Below are 21,175 nucleotides of genomic sequence, written 5' to 3' on the forward strand. Positions count from 1 at the left end.
GGCATGATCTCGGCTCACTGCCACCTCTGCCTCCTGGGTTCAAGTGATTCTCCTGCCTCAGCCTCCCAAGTAGCTGGGATTACAGGCACACACCACCACGCCTGGCTAATTTTTGTATTTTTAGTAGAGACAGGGCTTCACCATATTGGCCAGGCTGGTCTCAAACTCCTGACCTCAAGTGATCTGCCCACCTCGGCCTCCCAAAGTGCTGGGATTACAGGCATGAGCCACCACGCCTGGCCTACTACTAGGTTGCCATCTAAACAGGAGGGACCAGCTTACCTCCCCTTCTCTTAAGGTATGAGAATCCCTGTTTTCTGTACTGTGTGTGTTCAACTTTAAAACTCTCCAGAGACTGTATTCGAGGTTTCTGGGACAGTTTCTAAAGGTGTTTAAACTGTAAAGGATTTCTCCTAACAGAACCTACCTTCTTGACAGCTATCAAAAATGTTTTTATTTTTGAGACTTTTTAGAAGACCTGGCCAGGCACAGTAGCGCACTCCTGTAATCCCAACACTTTGGGAGGCCGAGGTGGGTGGATCACCTGAGGTCAGGGGTTCGAGACCAGCCTGGCCGACATGGTGAAATCCCGTCTCTACTAAAAATACAAAAATTATCCAGGCATGGTGGTGCACACCTGTAATCCCAGCTACTCGGGAGGCTGAGGCACCAGCATTGCTTGAAGCCAGAAGGCGGAGGTTGCAGTGACCCGAGATGGCGCCACTGCACTCTAGCCTGGGTAAGACAAGACTCTGTCTCAAATAAATAAATAAATATTACAAATAAATAAGACCTCTGCAGTTTATTCCTCTGGGAATTAGGTCCAGCTCCCCATGTCCATTAAACCTATGTGAACATGTGCAACCAGGCCTGAACTACATTTGTGTGTTGATGTAGAGAAAAAGGAGGCAGGGCTGCAACAAAGTCCACCCAGAGGTCTGCTCCCCCATCATTCACCAAGAAACCAGCTGCCACAACAGCTCTGAGTGGGAGTTTCTTTTCATGTTGTTTCCAAAAATAAAAGCCATAGTCAGCTTGGGAAGAACTTTTCATCAAGCAGAACAGAGAAACAGAGTAGAAAAGATTCAAAGAGTTGGTGAGATTATCCAGTCCACCCCCATCGTTTATTACAGGAGGAAATTGAAATCCAGAGATGTTGAGTGACTAGTTCAAGGTCACACAAAAGAATGGAAAAACCAGCAGCAGAACCCAGCTCAAACCCAGCTCAAAGCCAGGTGCTCTAACTTCCAGCTGAGCATCTTAGTCCATTTTGTGCTGCTATAACAGAAGACCACAGACTGGGTAACTTATAAAGGACAGTGATTTCTTACAGTTCTGGAGGCTGGGAAGTCCAAGATCAAAGGGCTGGCATCTGGCTAGGGCCTTCTTGCTACATCATCCTATAGTGGAAGGCAAAAGGGCTAAAGATTTTGGGGGCTAGGGGACAAACTCATCCTTTAAAAAGATGCTCCTCTCATGGTAACAAACCCACTCCCCAAATAATGGCATTAATCCATTCATGAGGCCAGAGGCCTCATAACCTGATTACCTCTTAATGGTCCCACCTCTCAATGCTGTTGCATTGGGGATTAAGTTTCCAAGACATGAACTTTGGAAAATACATTCAGACCACAGCACTGAGTGCTCTTTATGTTATAGCAGGGAGTATCTGTGATCTCCACTCACAGTCCTTTAAGGCTAACTTCCTTCCAATCTCAGTTGCTTTTAAAAATGACAGGAAAGTGAGGCTTCTTGAAAATGGATGTCTGCATAAAAATCATGGTAACATATCTATGTGCCTTTGTGTGTGTTGTCCCCACTGCCTTGGATTCCCTTCTCTGCCTAACTGCTTGAACTCCTCCTCATCCATCAAAACCCAAAGAATTACTGCCTTCTTTGAAAATATTCCCTGACTCTCCAGGGCCTCTGGTTGTTCCCTGCTTTATGTTCTTGGCCCTGACCTTGCCCCAGCACTCAGAACACTTTATGGCAGGACTGGTTCTTCCCCATGAGAGTGAAAACTCTTCCAAGGCAGAGATGGACCAAATTCATCTTTGCAACACCAGCACACAGCTTAAGCTACAAAAGCATGGACTTTGAACCACAATCTCCATGAGGAGGGGAGTTTATCATTCCACCCCAGCTCCCAGCTCACAGTGTGAGCCCAAGAAGGGTTTGTTGCTGCCGAAGGAATCTGAACAGGGAAGTTCTGCAACGGGAGGGGATTCTGATCCTGGAGCCACGGAGCTTTCGACAGACACTTCCTGGACGTGCCAAGCAGGTCAGGCTGACAAACAAGTGGGCACTAAAAGGCACAAGAAGCTCTCACATGTGTACAGGCTTCCAGGGCTACAAAGCACTTGCAAAGGTGACCTCATCTGAATAAACTTTGAAAGTGCTCTTCAGTGTTGCTTCTGTGAGGCCTACTTCACTTTTTACCAAGAGAACTGCTCCCAAGTCTGGCTGATCCTGACCTCAGGACTGTAAGACACGAAGGTGGCACACAGGGAAGGAGTAAGTCAAGCTAAGAAATACATGTCTGAACATGCGTTTATATTACAAGACCTAGGGGGAAAAACAGGAGCAACTCTAGCCATAAAATAACCTGTATGTGACAAGTCAAATTGAGAAAGAATTACCTACTTTCACAAAGTGGGCTGAAGTTTACTGGGCTCTGCACTTCCTTCAGAGTATTAGAAAAGAACACACAAAATGCTGAAATGCGGAATTTCATTATCTCAGTTTACTTTAATTTGCTTGTTTACACACACGATCTGTGTGTACATAACAGTGGCAAGAGCCATTCTCTAAATACAATCTGGTACCCAGACTATGACAGATGCATGTGGAAAATGAGGCGTCAGTGAATTAATCTCAACATAGAGAGGCAAAATAAGCATGGCAGTATTCTATAATCACAGATGCCCCCAGAGCCTGGGGGTGACCAACACTTTTCAACATAATACAAGACAATTTTAACAAAAGACCCAGACTCCAAATGGCACCCAAAATATATTCATTTCTCTGCCTTTTCTAACGGAGTCAGAAAGTTCTAAAGGCTTACTCAAGAAAAAGGAGGCAGGGAGACTATGGCCTGCTAAGCACAGATGCTGAGCACTTTACATGCACCATTTCCCTTCATCATCTCCACCTGACAGATGATGAAAACGAGGTTTGCCATGATCACACAGCTATCAGGAGTGGTGCCAAGATATGAACCCACATCTCATGTTTGCTTGAGCCCAAATCCTTTCACTTATGTCAAGCTGTTTCACATAGGAATAGAAAGCATGCTCCCAAGGAAAAGGCAAGGGGACTAAGCATGGACAAGTGGTGGAAGCCTCATCGATACAGAAGGCTCTGCAATTGACACTTTCCACATACAGTTAATTTAGTGCTGAGCCCGAATCAGACCCATGTGGGATAAATATCTGGAGATTTAAGTGTCACAAATGAACTTCTGGGGTCACCCTGTGCCTATTCCCTTTTGGTGCTGAACATGACACTTAGGAGAGCCTTTTTTTTTTTTTTTTGAGACAGAGTCTCACTCTGTCGCTCAGGCTGGAGTGCAGTGGTGTGATCCTAGCTCACTGCAACCTCTGCCTCCTGGATTCAAGCGATTCTCCTGCCCCAGCCTCCTGAGTAGCTGGGATTACAGGTGTGTACCACCACACCTGGCTAATTTTTGTATTTTTGGTCAAGATGGGGTTTTACCATGTTGGCTAGGCTGGCCCGACCTCAAGTGATCCTCCCATCTCAGCCTCTCAAAGTGCTATGATTACAGGTGCGAAACACTATGCCTAGCCTAGGAGAGCTTTCAATCCCTTCAACAAGCCCCTGCCATCTACTCCATGGCCACTCCCACCACTGGTTTATGGGCGTAGGCAACAGAGGGTCACATCTTACCAACGCCTCCAAAGCACCATGGCGCCACCTCCCATATCTCATCACCTGTGTTTCTGCTCCTTTTGGATGCAACAAATCATGACTCATTGTGATTGATAAAGTTAACCTGCAACTTGATGGGATATGAAATATTTAAAATATATCTTTATAGTAAAAGATTTTACACCGAAGATTCACCCTCAACCACCTAACCTTGAGTGAAGCCAGTCAGGCGTAGTGCTTCTCAGTTAATGCTACTATTAGGCTAAATTGGAGAGAGGGGCATCAAGGTGGCTTTAAGGGTGATTACCCCAACAGCGAGGGGCTCAGTTTGAAAGGCTTAAGGAGACGGTCTGGGAGAGAAGAGGGGACATCTTATCACAGGGCGGGGAACTGTGCCTTTGTGGATGGAGGTGACAGGATTTCTAACCCTTCCCAGCATTGTCACAGCAAAGGCCACAGAATGACAAAGCTGGAAACTGAAAAGTGCTGCAAAGGGGAGAGAAAAAGGAAACTGATTTCAAGTCCAGCTGAACAGGCCCAGGTATGGTTTGGTTTAGTTTGGTTGGCGATGCAAGTAACAGGTGGGAGGGACCACAGCCATGCCACCCTTCAATAAGGGTGATTTTGCAAACAGGTTGGCTTTTTGCCATCAGAGGGAGGCATTTTACTTCACTTCTGAATTATTATAATCTTGTCCAAAAGGTACAGATGCCCTGGGCCACAGCAGTGATCAGTGCACTCAGCACATGACCCTGAAGCACACTGTTCAGTCTATATCACTGATATGTGGTCAGGGACGTTTCGGTGCAAGAACGCATTCTGCAAAATTACCTTGATTCACCTTAAAATTCATCAGGTTGTTACTAAAATGCCTGCTTTCTGGTTTGATTATCTTATTTATTTATAGAAACCGGGGTCCCACCATGTTGCCCAGGCTAGTCTCAAACTCCTGGGCTCCAGTAATCCTCCCACCTCAGCCTCCCAAAGTGCCAGGATTATAGGTGTGAGCCACTATACCTGGCCCAGGTTTCATTGCTAACAGAGAAAACAGCCCCATGAGGTGGAATTTAAGACTGTAAGCCCGGAGTTTGGTTTATAACAAGTACATTAGTGTTCTAAACCAACCAACCAACAAACAAACAAACCCTCAAAACAACCTACATGTACCAGAGTGCAGCACTGGCCTTGTGAGTTATTTTCAGTTTTGTCAACAAAGAACAAATGCCATAGCTCTTATCAAAAACTGTAAAGGATTCGCTCAAAATAGAACAGAAAAAAAGTAATCTTATTGCTCCAAAAAAACCAGCATATAGTAATAGAAAACATGGACAGAAAATGATCATAGTCCATTACGTATGAATCGTCCAATACTTGGTCAGAGAGGCACTGCATCTAAAAGGGCCTGTTTTGGTGGCTAATCGCAAGTCAGTTGCAATATGTAAACATTTCATGGATGAAACAAATATTACAACCAGAGAGTGTCCTTCAGGCATCTGGGTGTTTTTATAAAGAACCCTGCCTAAGCCGGGCGCGGTGGCTCATGCCTGTAATCCCAGCACTTTGAGAGGCCGAGGCAGGCGGATCACCTGAGGTCAGGAGTTTGAGACCAGCCTGACCAACATGGAGAAACCCTGTCTCTACTAAAAATACAAAATTAGCTGGGCGTGGTGACGCATGCCTGTAATCCCAGCTACTCGGGAGGCTGAGGCAGGAGAATCGCTTGAACCTGGGAGGCGGAGGTTGTGATGAGCCGAGATCGGGCCATTTTACCCCAGCCTGGGCAACAACAGCAAAACTCCACCTCAAAAAAAAAAAAAAAAAAAGAAGAACCCTCCCTGAAATAGATGCCTATGCAAAACTGACCAATGGGAAATACTGTTTTGTTTTGTTTTTTCTTTTTTGAGATGGAGTCTGCTCTGTCACCCAGGCTGGAGTGCAGTGGTACGATCTCGGCTTACTGCAACCTCCACCTCCTGGGTCCAAGCAATTCTCCTACCTCAGCCTCCTGAGTAATTGGGATTACAGGTTCCTGCCACCACACACAGCTAATTTTTGTATTTTTAGAAGAGACGAGGTTCGCCATGTTGGACAGGCTGGTCTCGAACTCCTGATCTCAGGTGATCCACCCACCTCGGCCTCCCAAAATGCAGGAATTACAGGTGTGAACCAACATGTCTGGCCGGAAAATACTGTTAAGTAACAGCAGTAAGAGCCATGAAAATCCAAAGACAACTAGAACCAGAGAGAAGGCAGCAAAGGAGTCCCAAGGCTCTGGCCTCTCCTTTAGCCACACCATAGAGGCTTTCCTGATTCTGCCCTTTTGCTGAGCCTTAGCTCCCCACTCTAGGGACAAAAGGAGTGTTCCAGATAAAGGTCAAGTCTTACCAGGGACAAAAAGTGCCTAACTGGGAATGGTGGTGCTTGCAACACTGATGATGTCGCCAAGAATAGTCTGAAGACTAAACTCACTCCCCAGACTTCAGCACCACCCACCAAAACTGCCTGGTACACTTTCCCTCTGAAGTAGGATCAATAATTTAGCCAAATAACTAAGCAAAATATATATTTGAAAAATAGATTAGCCATTGTCCTTCTGTCCCCCCTCTGTTACTCTTTTATTTCTTGTAACTATCTTGCTTCAAATTCAAACTACAACTCTGGGGAGGAAGTCCTGGGGAAAAGGCTTTCGGATACCAAAACCTGTATGTCCCGTACCAGCTAAGCAAACCGAACAAGGTGCCAAACACCTTCTGGGACAAGTTGTGGAAATAAACAGCTGTGCACAGAAACATCAACACCCAGATGAAAGTCAGAATGCCCAGGGCCACAACCAGGGTGGTGATGGCGGTGTGGAGGCAGTGGCTTCGGTCCGTCTTCACCTCATGCAGCACAGACATCTCTTCTACAATCATGAGGGCGCAGAAGGTCAGCAGGAAGGAGTGACCTGAGATGTCAAAGCCATGCCAAAAGCCCCCTTCCTGGTGGCACTGCTGCTTGCTCTGGTGTTCCTTTCTGACCCCCTCCAGGGCCGGGGACTGGTAGCAGCTGCCTGTGTAGTGTTCGATGTTGGAGAAGATGGAGGTGCAGATGTACCAGATGGCTGTGCCCACAAGCAGGGTGCTCAGCCGCCGCAGGACCAGGCCAGCCTTGCCAGTCAGATGGTAGTTGGTGAGGGCAATGAAAGGCAGGAGGAGACAGAACGTCCAGGCCCAGGCCACTTTGACAAAATACCTGACAGAGGAGGAAAGTGGAAGTGAAGAGAGGGAACACGGCGGAGAGGACACCATGTCAGGACTCAGGTCTCTACACTGTCAGGGGAGGGAAAATGAGAAAACTGATCAAAGCTACAGCTCATAGCAACTATCATGTTTTAAATACTTACCATATACTTCACTTACTAAGTACTTTATTTGTTATTTTATTTTTTTTTTGAGACAGAGTTTCGCTCTGTCACTCAGGCTGGAGTGCAGTGGCGCAATCTCAGCTCACTGCAACCTCTGCCTCTGGGTTCAAGCAATCCTCCTGCCTCAGCCTCCCGAGTAGCTGGGACTATAGGTGTGCATCACCCCGCCTGGCTAATTTTTGTATTTGTAGTAGAGAAGGGGTTTCACCATGTTGGCCAGGCTGGTCTCGAACTCCTGGCCTCAAATGCTCCGGCCACCTTGGCCTCCCAAAGTCCTGGGATTACAGGCATGAGCCACTGTGCCCAGCCCTCCCCTCCTCCCCTACCCCACCCCTGTGTAAGTACTTTAAATGTATTAACCAGGTAATCCATTAACAACTCTATGAGTTGGCCAGGCGAGGTGGCTCACGCCTGTAATCCCAGCACTTTGGGAGGCCGAGGCAGGCTGATCACGAGGTCAGGAGATTGAGACCATCCTGGCTAACACGGTGAAACCCTGTCTCTACTAAAAATACAAAAAATTAGCCAGGCGTGGTGGCAGGCGACTGTAGTCCCAGCTACTCGGGAGGCTGAGGCAGGAGAATGGCGTGAACCCAGGAGGTGGAGCTTGCAATGAGCCGAGATTATGCCACTGCACTCCAGCCTGGGCGACAGAGTGAGACTCCGTCTCAAAAACAAAACAAAACAAACAAAAAAACAACTCTATGAGTTAAGTACTATTATTATCTGCCTTTAACAGAGAAGAAAACTGAGACAGAGGGAGGTGCCACACCAAAAGTGGAGGCCGGAAGTGGAGGAGCCGGGATTCAAATCCAGGATCTGTGGTCTTAAGCACTATGTTATTTACTTAGGAAAATAATAAAAATAAATAATAATAATTGAGCATTTACCAAATGCCAGGAGCTTTCACACACATTCACTTTCCCATAGAGCACTCACATTTACCCTGGGAGGAAGGTGCCATTGTTCCATTTTATAGACAAGAAATCTAAGGCTCAGAAAAGTTCAGTACCTTGCCAGGGTCACACTCACACAACCAGTATGCACAGATTAAACCACAGTCTGGACAGCCCCCAGGCTCATGCTGTTTCTCCCATACCATATGTGGTTTTTTATTTTTTATTTTTATTTTTCTGAGACAGGATCTCACTCTGTCCCCCAGGCTTGCGTGCAGTGGCACAATCACACGTCACTGCAGCCTCAAACTCCTGGGCTCAAGCAATCCTCCTGCCTCAGCCTCACAAATAGCTGGGATTACAGGTGTGTACCAATGTGCCTGGCTAATTTTTTTTTATTATTATTTTTGTGGAGATGGGGCCTTGCTGTGTTGCCCACACTGGTCTTGAACTCCAGGCCTCAAGCAATTATCCTGCCTCAGCCTCCCAAAGTGCTGGGATTACAGGTATGAGCCATGCACCTGGCCTGGTTCCTTCCTAATGGCAGAAACAGTCTTACAACAATGAGCTTTACTTTAAGCCAAAGACACAGGTTCAAATCTTGACTCTGACTTAACTTTATACCTCCTACCTCTCCAGCCCTCAGTTTCTTCAGCTATTAAACAGAGCTGGGGGGACCAAATGATTTTTTTTTTTTTTTTTTTGAGACAGAGTTTTCACTCTTGTTACCCAGGAGTGCAGTGGCACGATCTTGGCTCACTGCAGCCTCTGCCTCCCAGGTTCAAGCAATTCTCCTGCCTCAGCCTCCGGAGTAGCTGGGATTACAGGCACCTACAACCACACCCGGCTAATTTTTGTATTTTTATTTATATTTATTTATTTATTTATTTTGAGATGAAGTCTCACTCTGCCATCCAGGCTGGAGTGCAGTGGCATGATCTCAGCTCACTGCAACCTCCGCCTCCCAGGTTCAAGTGATTCTCTTGCCTCAGCCTCCTCAGTAGTTGGGATTACAGGCACGCACCACCACGCCCAGCTAATTTTTGTATTTTTAGTAGAGATGGGGTTTCACCATGTTGGCCAGGCTGGTTTTGAACTCCTGACCTCAAGTGATCCACCTGCCTTGGCCTCCCAAAGTGCTTGGATTACAGGTATAAGCCACCGCGCCCAGCCTGGTTCTTTCCTAATGGCAGAAACAGTCTTGCAACAAGGTTTTACTTTAAGCCAAAAGACCCGGGTTCAAATCTTGACTCTGACTTAACTTACTATACCTCCTACCTTTCCAGGCCTCAGTTTCTTCAGCTATCAAACAGAGCTGGGAGGATCAAATGATTTTTAAGATCCCTTCTATATCCCAGGATTCACTAGTTCCCTCTCATTAATCAGCACAGAGGCTTGGAACAAACTCCAGGATCCATGGCTACCTTCAAACAACAGGGGCGTGTTGTCAGCCAGGCCACTTGGCTCCCAGCTCACCTAGGCCAGAGGAAGCAGCAGCTGCCTTGTCCGCCTCCCCAGTGCTCACGAAGGGTGGCTGACTTAAACCCAGGACAGAGACTTGGGGCCACTATCACTCTCATGATCTATTCTTAGCCCAGCCTCTCAGGGTGGGTGAGGAAGGAAGGTGGACCAAGGACTGAAGGACTCTTTTCTAGGTTCCAATGGCTTCTCAGGCACCACCCCCGGGCCTGTCACTAAAATCTTCACTGGGACTGATAAGGAAGATCTTGCCAGAGCCAAAACCCGTCAGGCATTTGAGGAAGCTGCCTGTGAAAGGAACCAGGGTTTCAAGCAGATAACCAAAGTTGGGCTGACTTTCAGGACACGCCGGAGACACTTATTCTGGAAAACTCTTAGGCTCACATCAAGGGAGCAGTTTTATCTTTCAGAGTTTCCCTTTATGACTGCAACAGAGTTTTTGTGCAATAAACTTACTAACCGGGAGTTTTGAAAAAAGCAAGCAAGCAAGCAAAGGAGTGGATGGGTGGAGTTAAGGAGATGTCTCAAAGCGCCCAGCTGTGATTGCTTTTCTGGGCCTCTGCCATGCATTCTGAGTGGCTGAGATGATCCAAGGAGATCCAGGGGAAAGGGCACAGACTAGGGGGTTCCAGTCCTCTGTGAGTATCTCACAGGCGGGGGCTCTGCCTGTCACAGGCTGGGGCGAGGCTCTTCCACAGGTCGTAAAGGGATTCTCTCACGCGCTGGAGGGATCTGATCTGACGCAGGGTGGGGTCTGCGCGGGGTCTGACACAGGCAGGCAGGACAGAGGTGAGGTGGCATCTCCCAAACTCAGCTCCTAACTCCAAGGGGAGGCGGGGGAGTGGTGACATGGGCTGGTTCATCCCCACCCCATTCCACACCCCTAGATATACAGAGACATACACGACCCCGCTTGTCACCACCTGCCCAGTCAAGCTCAGGCTGCCCAAAGTGGGTCTGCAAACACGAACTGCTAGTGACACCAGCTACCCCGGGGCCTCCCAGGCGTGACACGCGTGCAGATGCTGCTGTCACGGCTAGGAGGAGGACCTCCCCTCCAATGACTCGTCCACCACGGCAGCTAGCACCGGCTTCTCTGGGCGAGGCAACAGCGGGCCGGCTCTGGCGGGGACAGCAGAGGACCGGGGTGCACTCACACGTTGAGGACGTTGCGCTTGTTGCTGAGGTAGCTCTCGGGCAGCGGGGACAACTCCTTGAGGAGGGAGCCCGCCAGCATGGAGGCCACCAGGGCCCAGGGCAGGTAGCGCCGCACGGCCGCCCGCACCAGCGTCCCCCGCAACAACCACTCGCAGCGCTCCAGATGCTCCATGCCGGATCTCGTCAGCCACCGTCCTCCTCTCCGTGCCCTCTCGGCCACCGTATTGCCCTTCGCCCGGACCTGCGCCTCCACCGCCCTTCGAGCGCATGCGCACTGCCCGCGAGTCCCACCGCTTGAGGCGTGCTGGGGCTCCGGAGCCGGCGCGCTCCCCCTCGTGGCCGCTGATGCCTCTGGCGCGTGCCGGTCCCCGAACTCTTCGCTCCTCTACTCTGCGCTCTCCTGGCCGCCCCCTCTCCCCGAGCCTCCGCGTCTTGCACTGGTCTGGGAAAAAGCGCTTGTGAAAGTATTTGCTGGAGGCTGGAAGAGGATGAATGTAGCCCTGGAGAATTGGAGCAGTAGTCACAGCATCATTTGGTCTTTCTTGGAGCCTCGGAGACACCTCTGCCATCTGAGCCTTAGTTTTCTCACCTGTAAAATGCGGGAGACAAGAGGAGATCAACTTTTCCCAAAAGCTAGTTTATGAGCTCAGGGATTCATTACGTTGGTACAGGTAGAGGGACATGAGATGAAGTTTCCTTAGGAATAATTATTGTATTTATTTATTTATTAGTTAGTTAGAGAGGGGGGGGTCCCTCTCTGTCGCCGAGGCTGGAGTGCAATGGCACCGTTGCAGCTCACCACAACCTCAAATTTCTGGTCTCAAGCAATACTCCCACCTCAGCCTCCCGAGTAGCTGGGACCACAGGCGGGCGCCACCACACCTGGCTAATTTTTTTTATTTTTATTTCTGTAGAGACAGGGTTTTGCTTCGTTGTCGAGGCTGGTCTCAAACTCCTGGGCTCAAGTGATCCTCCTGCCTCGGCTTCCTAAAATGCTGCAATTACAAGTGTGAGCCACCACGCTCTGCAGTTATTAAATTAATTAATTAATATAATTAATTTATTTATTTAGAGACATAGTCTCGCTCTGTTGCCCAGGCTGGAATGCAGTGGCGCGATCTCAGCTCACTGCAGGCCTCTGCCTCCCAGGTTCAAGCGATTCTCCTGCCTCAGCCTCCCGAGTAGCTGGGATTACAGGCATGCGCCACCACACCCACCTAATTTTTGTATTTTTAGTAGAGATGGGGTTTCACCATGTCGGCCAGGCTGACCAACTCCTGACCTCAAGTGATCTGACCTCTCCAAATCTTGACCTCAAGTGATCTGCCAGCCTTCACCTCCCAAAGTGCTGAGATTACAGGAGTGAGCCATCTCACCTGGTGTAATTATTACATTTAAAGTTTAAATTTCTAAATTTATTTTCACCTGGGCAACACAGTGAGACTCAGTATCTATAGAAATAATTTCAAAAACTAGCTGACGTGGTCCCAGCTACTCAGGAGGCTGAGGTGGGAGGATTGCTTGAGCCCAGAAATTTGAGGTTGCAGTGAGCTGTGATGGTGCCATTGCACTCCAGCCTGGGCCACGGAGCGAGACCGTCTTAAAAAGCACACAAAGAAACACAAAACAGCTATCTATGCATGTTGGATGAAAATGCTGGATGCTGGGGAGATCACATGGAGGTGTTGGAGACTCAGTTGCTCAGTTTATCACAAAGCTAACCCCTCACCCCTGGTTAGGGCTGGGTGTCTATTTCAGTTTCCCAACCTTGGACTCATTCCCTTACCCCAATGTTAGTTTCCTGTGGCAGCTCTAATAAATTACTATAAACTCAGTTTATTTTTATTCCTTTTTTTTTCTTTAGTTTTAAATAGAGATGGGGTCTCACTATGTTGCCCAGGCTGATCTCAAACTCCTGGGCTCCAGTGATCCTCCTGCCTCGGCCTCCCAAAGCGCTAGGATTACAGGCGTGAGCCACTGTGCCCAACCCTAAACTCGATTTTAAACAACAGAAATTTATTCCAAAAGCCACAAACCCAGCCAATACACACATATATAGTCATATCAAGAGATGGGCATTTTAGGCCAGAAGTGGTGGCTCACACCTGTAATCCCAGCACTTTGGGAGGCCTCTGCCTCCTGGGTTCAAGGGAGTCTCCTGCCTCACCCTCCCAAGCAGCTGGGACTACAGGCATGTGCCACCACACCTGGCTAATTTTTTTGTATTTTTAGCAGAGACAGGGTTTCGCCATGTTGACCAGGCTGGTCTCCAACTCCTAGTCTCAAGTGATCTTCCTGCCTCTGCCTCCCAAAGTGCTGGGATTACAGGCGTGAGCCACCACACCCAGCCCAAAGAAAACATTTCTATCGAAATATTCATCATCATTAGCTGCCCAAAATAATTTCGTGTCTCTATACCAAGGACAGCTACCACACTGGGAAATGTAAGCCTGATTTATGCCTACAATGGACTAATGTTTATAGTCTCATGCAGAGAATCAACAAATTAATGAAAATAATAATTCCTTAAAACCATCTTAAGATGACCTTCATATCTGTAAATTGCATTTATCTGATTAGAGTTCTTATATAGCAAGATGCTTCCAGGCCTTCAGAATGCTTGGTTTAAAAAATAAAATATAGTGATAATTATACCCATTTGGCATTTCATGATTGGGAATAAAAACTACATAGCCAGAAAGGTGTTATTTATGAAGGCAGCTTGTAAATAGCATCTGATACCATCTCTGTCTCCTTGAGTTTGTCAGGTGCTCAATTACTGTGGCTTTCCTTAGCAAACAGCATAAGAATTAAGAGCAGGGAGGCTGGGTTTGAGTGCCGGTTCTCCTCCTTATTAGCTGTGTGGTTCCTCTAAAGAAAATCTAGATACGTCCCCCAACCCAAGAAGGAGGGAAAGACTGCTCGGTGAATATAAACACTAAATATCACCCCAAGGGACTGTCCAAGGAGTACCTTCTGAAAGGTTCAGGATTTGTATCTTTGAGAAAGGAAATGGGTTTGTTTCATTTGAAACTGCACTTTCATTCCTGGAGAGTTTTCTTTCCCTTCCTTCCTTCCTTTTTCTCTTTTTCTTTTTTTTTTTTTTTTTGAGACAGGATCTTGCTCTGCACTCCCAGGCTGGAGGGCAGTGGTGCGATCATAGCTCACTGTAGCCTTGAACTCCTGGCCTCAAGCAATCCTCCTGCCTCAGCATCCCAAGTGCTGGGATTACAGGCATGAGCCACCACGCTTGGCCACCGTGGCTGGAGATTTTTGAAGACTGGGTTAAACTCAGCCTGAAAAAATTGTTGCAGGTCTCTAGAGAAGTTTTTGTATTTAAAAAAAATTGAATCAGTATTGGGAAATACATATTTATGTTGTGAGTGAAATGATGTGCTGTAGTCAACTCATACCAGCCTGCAAGAGCTGATGATTAAATTTTCAGAACTTTTGTGGGGTGATTGTCAAACAGCCATATTAAGAACCGCATTATAGGGCCTGGGCCTGTTGGCTCACCCCTGTAATCCCAGCACTTTGGGAGGCCAAGACAGGTGAATCGCTTAAGCCCAAGAGTTCCAGACCAGCCTGGGTAACATAGGGAGATCCCATCTCTACAAAAAATATGAAAATTAGCCAAGCATGGTGGTGTGTGCCTGCAGTCCCAGCTACTCAGGAGGCTGAGGTGGGAGGATGGCTTGAGCCCAGGAGACTGAGGCTGCATAAGCTGTGATCATGCCACTGCTCTCTAGCCTGAGTAACAGAGCAAAATCCTCTCTCTCAAAAAAAAAGTTACATATATAAAAAAACAAACTGAAAATACTCAAAACTCATTAGTTACTAATTATTTTACTATGTTTTATTATTATCTATGCTCTTGGGGTAACTTACATCTATTGTTCCTGTATGGTAAGCTCCTGCACAACTCTTCCCAAATCTGTTCAGTGATGTCACATTGGGAGCTTGAAATCAGCCACAGGGGGAGTCTTTACACTATGGAAATTGGCAAGTGCTACAAATCAGGGATTTATTTGGTTTGTCTACGTTGAGAGTCAACTCCATTTGTCAAAATATGGTTGAATTGAAACCACAGGTTGACTATGGTTACAAGAATCCAACAAAAATCAATAAAAGCATTCTGTAAGAATCAATTAGCTATAGTTATAACAAAGAGTATTTATATATTTCTTTTCTTTTTTTTTTTCTTTTTTTTTTTTTTTTGAGACAAGTTCTCACTCTGTTGCCCAGGCTGGAGTGCAGTGGCGTGATTATGGCTCACTGCAGCCTTAACCTCCTGGGCTCAAGTGATCCTCCCACCTCAGCATCCCGAGTAGCTGGGACTACAGGCAGACTAAATCAGCCATCACCTCTGGCTAATTTTTGTACATTTTTTGGTACAGATGGGGTTTTGCCATGTTGCCCAGGCTGGTCTCAAACTCCTGGGCTCAAGCAATCTGCACATCTCAGCCTCCTAAAGTGCTGGGATTACAGGTATAAGCCACCAAGACTGGCCATATGTTTTATTATTTGTAAATAATGTGCTACACATTAAGAAACATTTATAATAAACATAGGTAGGTATATGCTTATACATGTTTCCCTAGAGAGCCAATAGTTAAACCTTTTTATTTTTTATTTTTTATTTTTTTGAGACAGAGTCTTGCTTTGTCTCCCAGGCTGGAGTGCAGTGGCATGATCTCGGCTCACCGCAACCTCCACCTCCCAGGTTCAGGCGATTCTCCTGCCTCAGCCTCCTAAGTAGCTGGGATTACAGATATGCACCACCACACCTGGCTAATTTTTGTATTTTTAGTACGGATGGGGTTTTACCATGTTGGCAGGTGTGAGCCACCACGCCTGGCCTTAATAGTTAAACTTTTTTTTTTTGAGACAGAGTCTCCCTCTGTTGCCCAGGCTGGAGTACAGTGGCGGCGATCTCGGCTCTCTGCAAGCTCCACCTCCCGGGTTCACGCCATTCTCCTGCCTCAGCCTCTGAGCAGCTGGGGCTACAGGCGCCTGCCACCACTCCCGGCTGATTTTTTGTATTTTTAGTAGAGACGGGGTTTCACCGTGTTAGCCAGGATGGTCTCGATCTCCTGACCTCGTGATCTGCCCGCCTCAGCCTCCCAAAGTGCTGGGATTATAGGCGTGAGCCACCGCGCCCGGACAATAGTTAAACTTTTATCAACAAATCACTGGTTGTGGCCTAGTACACACATAAAAATTTATATAGTGTATAAGCAAATATATATGCTAATAGGAATATAGAAATAGTTTTACGGCTGGGCGCAGTGGCTCACACCTATAACCCCAGCACTTTGAGAGGCGGAGGCGGGCGGATCACCTGAGGTCAGGAGTTTGAGACCAGCCTGGCCAACATGGTAAAACCCTGACTCTACTAAAAATACAAAAATGAGCTGGGTGTGGTGGCACACGCCTGTAGTCCCAGCTACTCAGCAGGCTGAGGCAGGAGAATCACTTGAACCCGGGAGGTAGAGGTTGCAGTGAGCTGAGATTGCACCACTGCACTCCAGCCTGGGTGACAGGGTGAGACTCCGTCTCAAAAAAAAAAAAAAGAAAAAGAAAAAGGAAAAAGAAAGGAAAAAAAGAAATAGTTTTATGACAATTATGGCAGAATTTGCCTCTACCATGTGTGAAGTACTCTGATGTTTTCTACCCAGAAATTTAATTCAATTTTTTAAAATGCTGGTCATGACCCACTGAAATGATTTTATAACTCACTAAAGGGTAAAAACCTGTAGTTTGGAAAACACTGCATTAAAAGAGTTTGAGGCATTAGAAAACAATGCTCCTACACTTCCCACCAGAGGATAATAGAAGACCACAAGTTTCAGGGTTCTGCCCTGCCTAAGACTTCAGTGGGACCACCTAATTGTTGGTTTTCACCTTTCATTTGTCTATTCTACAAATACTTATTAGAAGTATATGGTATCTGCACAAATAAATGAAAAGATATCCAGTGTTCATGGACTGGAAGAATTAATATTGTTAAAGTGCCCATACTGCCCAAAGTGAGCTATAGATTCATTGCAATCCCTACCAAAATTCCAATGTCCTTTTTCATAGAAATAGAAAAATACCTTCCTAAAATTCATATGGAACCACAAAAAACCCAAATAGCCAAGGCAATAATGAGTAAAAAAACAAAGCTGGAGGCATCTTACTACTTGATTTAAAACTATACCACAAAACAACAGTAATTAAAACAGCATAGTAATGTCATAAAAATAGACATATCAACCAATGGAACAGAGTAGAGAGCCCAGAAATGAACCCATGCATATATGGTCAATTGACTTTTGACAAAGATGCCATGGATACACAACAGGAAAAGGACAGTCTCTTCAATAAATGATGTTGGGGAAAACTGGATATCCATATGCAGAAGAATGAAACTGGACCCTTATCTCACACTATGGACAAAAATTAACTGAAAATGGAATAGAGACTTAATATAATACAAGAAATTATAAAACTACTAGAAGAAAACATATGGGAAAAGCTACGCAACATTGGTTTAGGCAAAGATAATTTGACCCTGAAAGTACAGGCAAGAGAAGCAAAAACAGACAAAGGGGATTACATAAAAATAAAAAGCAGGCAAGGAGCGGTGGCTCACGCCTGTAATCCCAGCACTTTGGGAGGCCAACGCAGGTGGATCACCTGAGGTCAGAAGTTTGAGACCAGCCAGGCCAACATGGTGAAACCCCATCTCTACTAAAAACACAAAAATTATCTGGGCATGGTGATGGGCACCTGTAATCCTGGCTACTCAGGAGGCCAAGGCAGGAAAATCACTTGAACCTGGGAGGCAGAGGTTGCAATGAGCCAAGATTGTGCCACTTCACTCCAGCCTGGGTGACAGAGTGAAACTCTGTATAAATAAATAAATAGTTTGTGCACAGCAAAGGAAATAATTAACAGAGTAAAGAGACAATGCACATATTGGGAGAAAATATTTGCAAACTGTAAGTCTTATAAGGGATTAATGTCCAAAATATAGAAAGAACTTAAACAACTCTATAGAAAGAAAACAAATAATCTTATTTTAAAATGGGCAAATGGCTGGGTGTGGGTAGCTTCCACTTATAGTCTCAGCTACTTGGAAGGCTAAGGTGGGGAGATGGCTTGAGCCAAGGAGTTCGAGGCTGTAGCGAGTTATGATCACTCCACTACACTCCATCCTGGGCAACAGAGTGAAACCCTGTCTCTAAAAAAACAGAGAAAAAAGAAAAGGCAAACGATCTGAATAGCTATTGCTCAAAACAAGACAACATAGAAATGGCCAACAGATATATGAAAAAATGCTCATCAACATAACTAATCATTAGGAAAATGCAAATTAAAACCACAATGCAATATCACCTTATACCTGTTAGAAAGGCAATTAGGCTATTATAAAAAAGACAAAAGATAAGTGTTGATGAGGATGTGAAGAAAAGACAGCACTTGTACACTGTTGGTGGGAATATAAATTGGTACCAGCATTATGAAAAACTGTATGGAGGTTCCTCAAAAACTAAAAACAGGATTACCATATGATCCAGCAATCCCACTCTGGGTATTCACCCACAAGAGTTGAAATCAGTATGTCAAAGAGATGCCTGCACTCCCAAGTACATTGTAGCACTGTTCACAACAGCCAAGTTACAGAATCAGCCTAAGTGTCCATCACTGAGTGGATGAATGGATAAAGAAAATGTATGTATACATACCCACTGAAATACTATTCAGCCTTTAAAAAAGGGAAGAAATTCTGTCATTTGTGGCAATGCAGGTGGAATTGGAGAACGTTATACATATTTAAATAAGCTAGGCACACAAAGACAAATACCATGTGGACAAAGACAAATACCACGTGGACAAAGACAATACTTATATGTGGAATCTAAAACAATCCAACACGGTTGGGCATGGTGGCTCACGCCTGTAATCCCAACACTTTGGGAGGCCGAGGCAGGCAGATCACCCAAGATCAGGAGTTCAAGACCAGCCTGACCAACATGGCGAAACCCCGTCTCTACTAAAAATACAAAAATTAGCCCAGCGTGGTGGCAGCTGCCTGTAATCCCAGCTACTCAGGAGGCTGAGGCAGGAGAATCACTTGAACGTGGGAGGTGGAGGTTGCAGTGAGCCGAGATCGTGCCACTGCACTCCAGCCTGGGCGACAGAGCGAGACTCTGCCTCCAAAAAAAAAAAAAAAAAAAAAAATTAAAACAATAAAACAATCGAACACATAGAAGCAAAGAACAGAATGATGGTTACCAAAGGCTAGGGGGTGAAGCAGGAATGAGGAGATGATGGTAAAAGGGTACAAAGCCTTAGATAGACAGAAGGAATAAGTTGTTTTTTTTTTTTTTGAGGGCTATTGCATGGCATGGTGAATATAGTGCATAATAGTGTACTGTACATTTCAAAATCATTAAAAGTAAATTTCAAATGTTCTTGCTATGAAAGATGATAAGTATTTGAGATAAAGAATATGTAAATTAGCTTGATTTAGTTATTCCATATTGTATTCATAAATCGTAACACCACTTTGTATCCCATAAATATATACAACTATAATTTGTCAATTTACAATAAACTTTTTTTTTAAAAAAAGAAGTACATGGTCTCTGACCTCAAGGAACTTAAAATCTAGTGAAAGTGATAATCATTAAGTTATTCAATCAACTAACATTTATTAGCTACTTACTCTGCACCAAGCATTGGGCTAGATGTTGGGACTTCTAATGTCTTAGATAGGTGAGTTTCTTTAATAACCACAGATTTATCACCCTTTAGGAACATAGTATCCCAGGTTTGAGGCAGAATATTCAAGATGAGGCTGGATCATCTTGTCAACCAAAAGCAAGGAAATGTTAAAGCAAATAAGGAGATCATTAGGCTGAAGTTGTCTCTGTGCCTAGAGCTCTTATGTAAACAAACCAAAACTGGGAGGCATTTCTTGTAACTGACATAAAACCAAAATAAAACAAAACAGCCTCAGTCAATCACAAACAGTCAACCAGCTGATTGGTTGTGTAACTAGGGTCTTCCCATCACACCATACCCAAATAAGACAAATGCCTAGTTGTAGCCAATTAGGTGATTTCTGCTTTTTTGCTTCTGTGGTCAGCCTGTAAAAGCTTGCTGCTCACACAGCTAGTAGAGTGAAGCTCTCTGAACCTCTTCCAGTTTTGAGTGCTGCCCATTTCATGAAGCATTCTTTGCTCAAAGAAAGCCTGTTAAATTTATTTTGTCTAAAGTTTTTATTTTAACGTTGCCGTAAGCTCTCTAAGACTGCTAAGGTCAGGAGAACACAGGAATCAATAGAAAACCCTCCCACAGGCCAAAGATGGGCAACTTGAGCATAAATAATAATTGCAATGAATGGAAACACACAAATAGGTTTAAATCCATGGGTTCATAATTGTATTTTAAAAACTAATGCCCACTTTCAGAGGAACCAACTCATTATTTTGAAAACTAGTAAACAAAAGTAAAGAATCAAGTAAATTTTTTCTGTCTTTCCTATGTGAATTGAACCACTGAGCAGCCAAACAGTAGGTGAGCTTCTTTTTATAGAAATATCTCAATAAATGGCTGGGCATGGTGGCTCACACCTGTAATCCCAGCACTTTGGGAGGCCAAGGCGGGTGGATCACAAGGTCAAGAGTTCAAGATCAGCCTGGCCAACATGATGAAACCCCTGGCCAACATGGTGAAACCCCATCTCTACTAAGAATACAAAAATCAGCCAAGCCTGGTGGCATGTGTCTGTAATTCCAGCTACCTGGGAGGCTGAGGCAGGAGAATCACTTGAACCTGGGAGGCAGAGGTTGCAGTGAGCCAAGTTAGCGCCACTCCAGCCTAGGTGACAGAGCAAGACTCCGTCGGAAAAAAAAAAAAAAAAAGAAAGAAAAAAAGGAATATCTCAATAAATGAAGAAGGAATGATAGAATTAGAATATCACCATATGTAACACGCAAGTAAAAATTTAAATTTGCGATAGTGGTGAGTCACATTCGCTAAAGAAGAGTGAGTTGCAGATATTCATAAACAGAAAAATATTTTTTTTGTTTTTGTGTTTTTTTTGTTTTGTTTTGAGACAGGGTCTTGCTCTGTCACCCAGGCTGGAGTGCAGTGGTGAGATCTTGGCTTACTGAAACCTCCACCTCCTGGGCTCAAATGATCCTCCCACCACCGTGTGCCACCATGCTTGGCCAATTTTTAAAGCTTTTTTTTTTTTTTTTTTTTTTTTTTTTTTGTAGAGACAAGGTCTCACTATGTTATCCAGGCTGGTCTGGAACTTCTAGGCTCAAGCAATCCTCTTGCCCAGACTCCCAAA

General features: G+C 45.4%; 1 protein-coding gene across 2 annotated transcripts; it reads right to left on the reverse strand.

The window, feature by feature from the left end:
• Window positions 1–2,728: 2,728 nt before the first annotated feature.
• On the reverse strand, window positions 2,729–11,405 carry FITM2 (fat storage inducing transmembrane protein 2). Of its 2 annotated transcripts, none has more exons than XM_054541798.2 (2): window positions 10,824–11,405; window positions 2,729–7,196 (listed from the first exon to the last, which is right to left on the reverse strand). In XM_054541798.2, exons 1-2 carry the CDS (start codon window positions 11,391–11,393, stop codon window positions 6,504–6,506), a joined length of 1,263 nt encoding a protein of 420 aa, XP_054397773.1. In that variant the 5' UTR covers window positions 11,394–11,405; the 3' UTR covers window positions 2,729–6,503. The 2 variants fall into 2 exon arrangements, with proteins under 2 accessions (XP_054397773.1, XP_002830377.2); XM_002830331.6 differs by having other exon boundaries at window positions 2,729–7,119; window positions 10,824–11,290.
• Window positions 11,406–21,175: the final 9,770 nt, after the last annotated feature.

Source organism: Pongo abelii, chromosome 21 (genome assembly GCF_028885655.2).
Source record: "Pongo abelii isolate AG06213 chromosome 21, NHGRI_mPonAbe1-v2.0_pri, whole genome shotgun sequence".
Lineage (NCBI taxonomy): Eukaryota > Metazoa > Chordata > Mammalia > Primates > Hominidae > Pongo > Pongo abelii.

Bases quoted from the DNA above. Each gene is read 5' to 3' on its own strand.
- FITM2 (XM_054541798.2), bottom strand. From the start codon at position 11,393: ATGGCAGAGGTGTCTCCGAGGCTCCAAGAAAGACCAAATGATGCTGTG. The intron at 7,197-10,823 runs GTGAGTGCACCC...CTCCCCTGACAG, and splicing joins AAGCGCAACGTCCTCAACGT to TGTAGAGACCTGAGTCCTGA.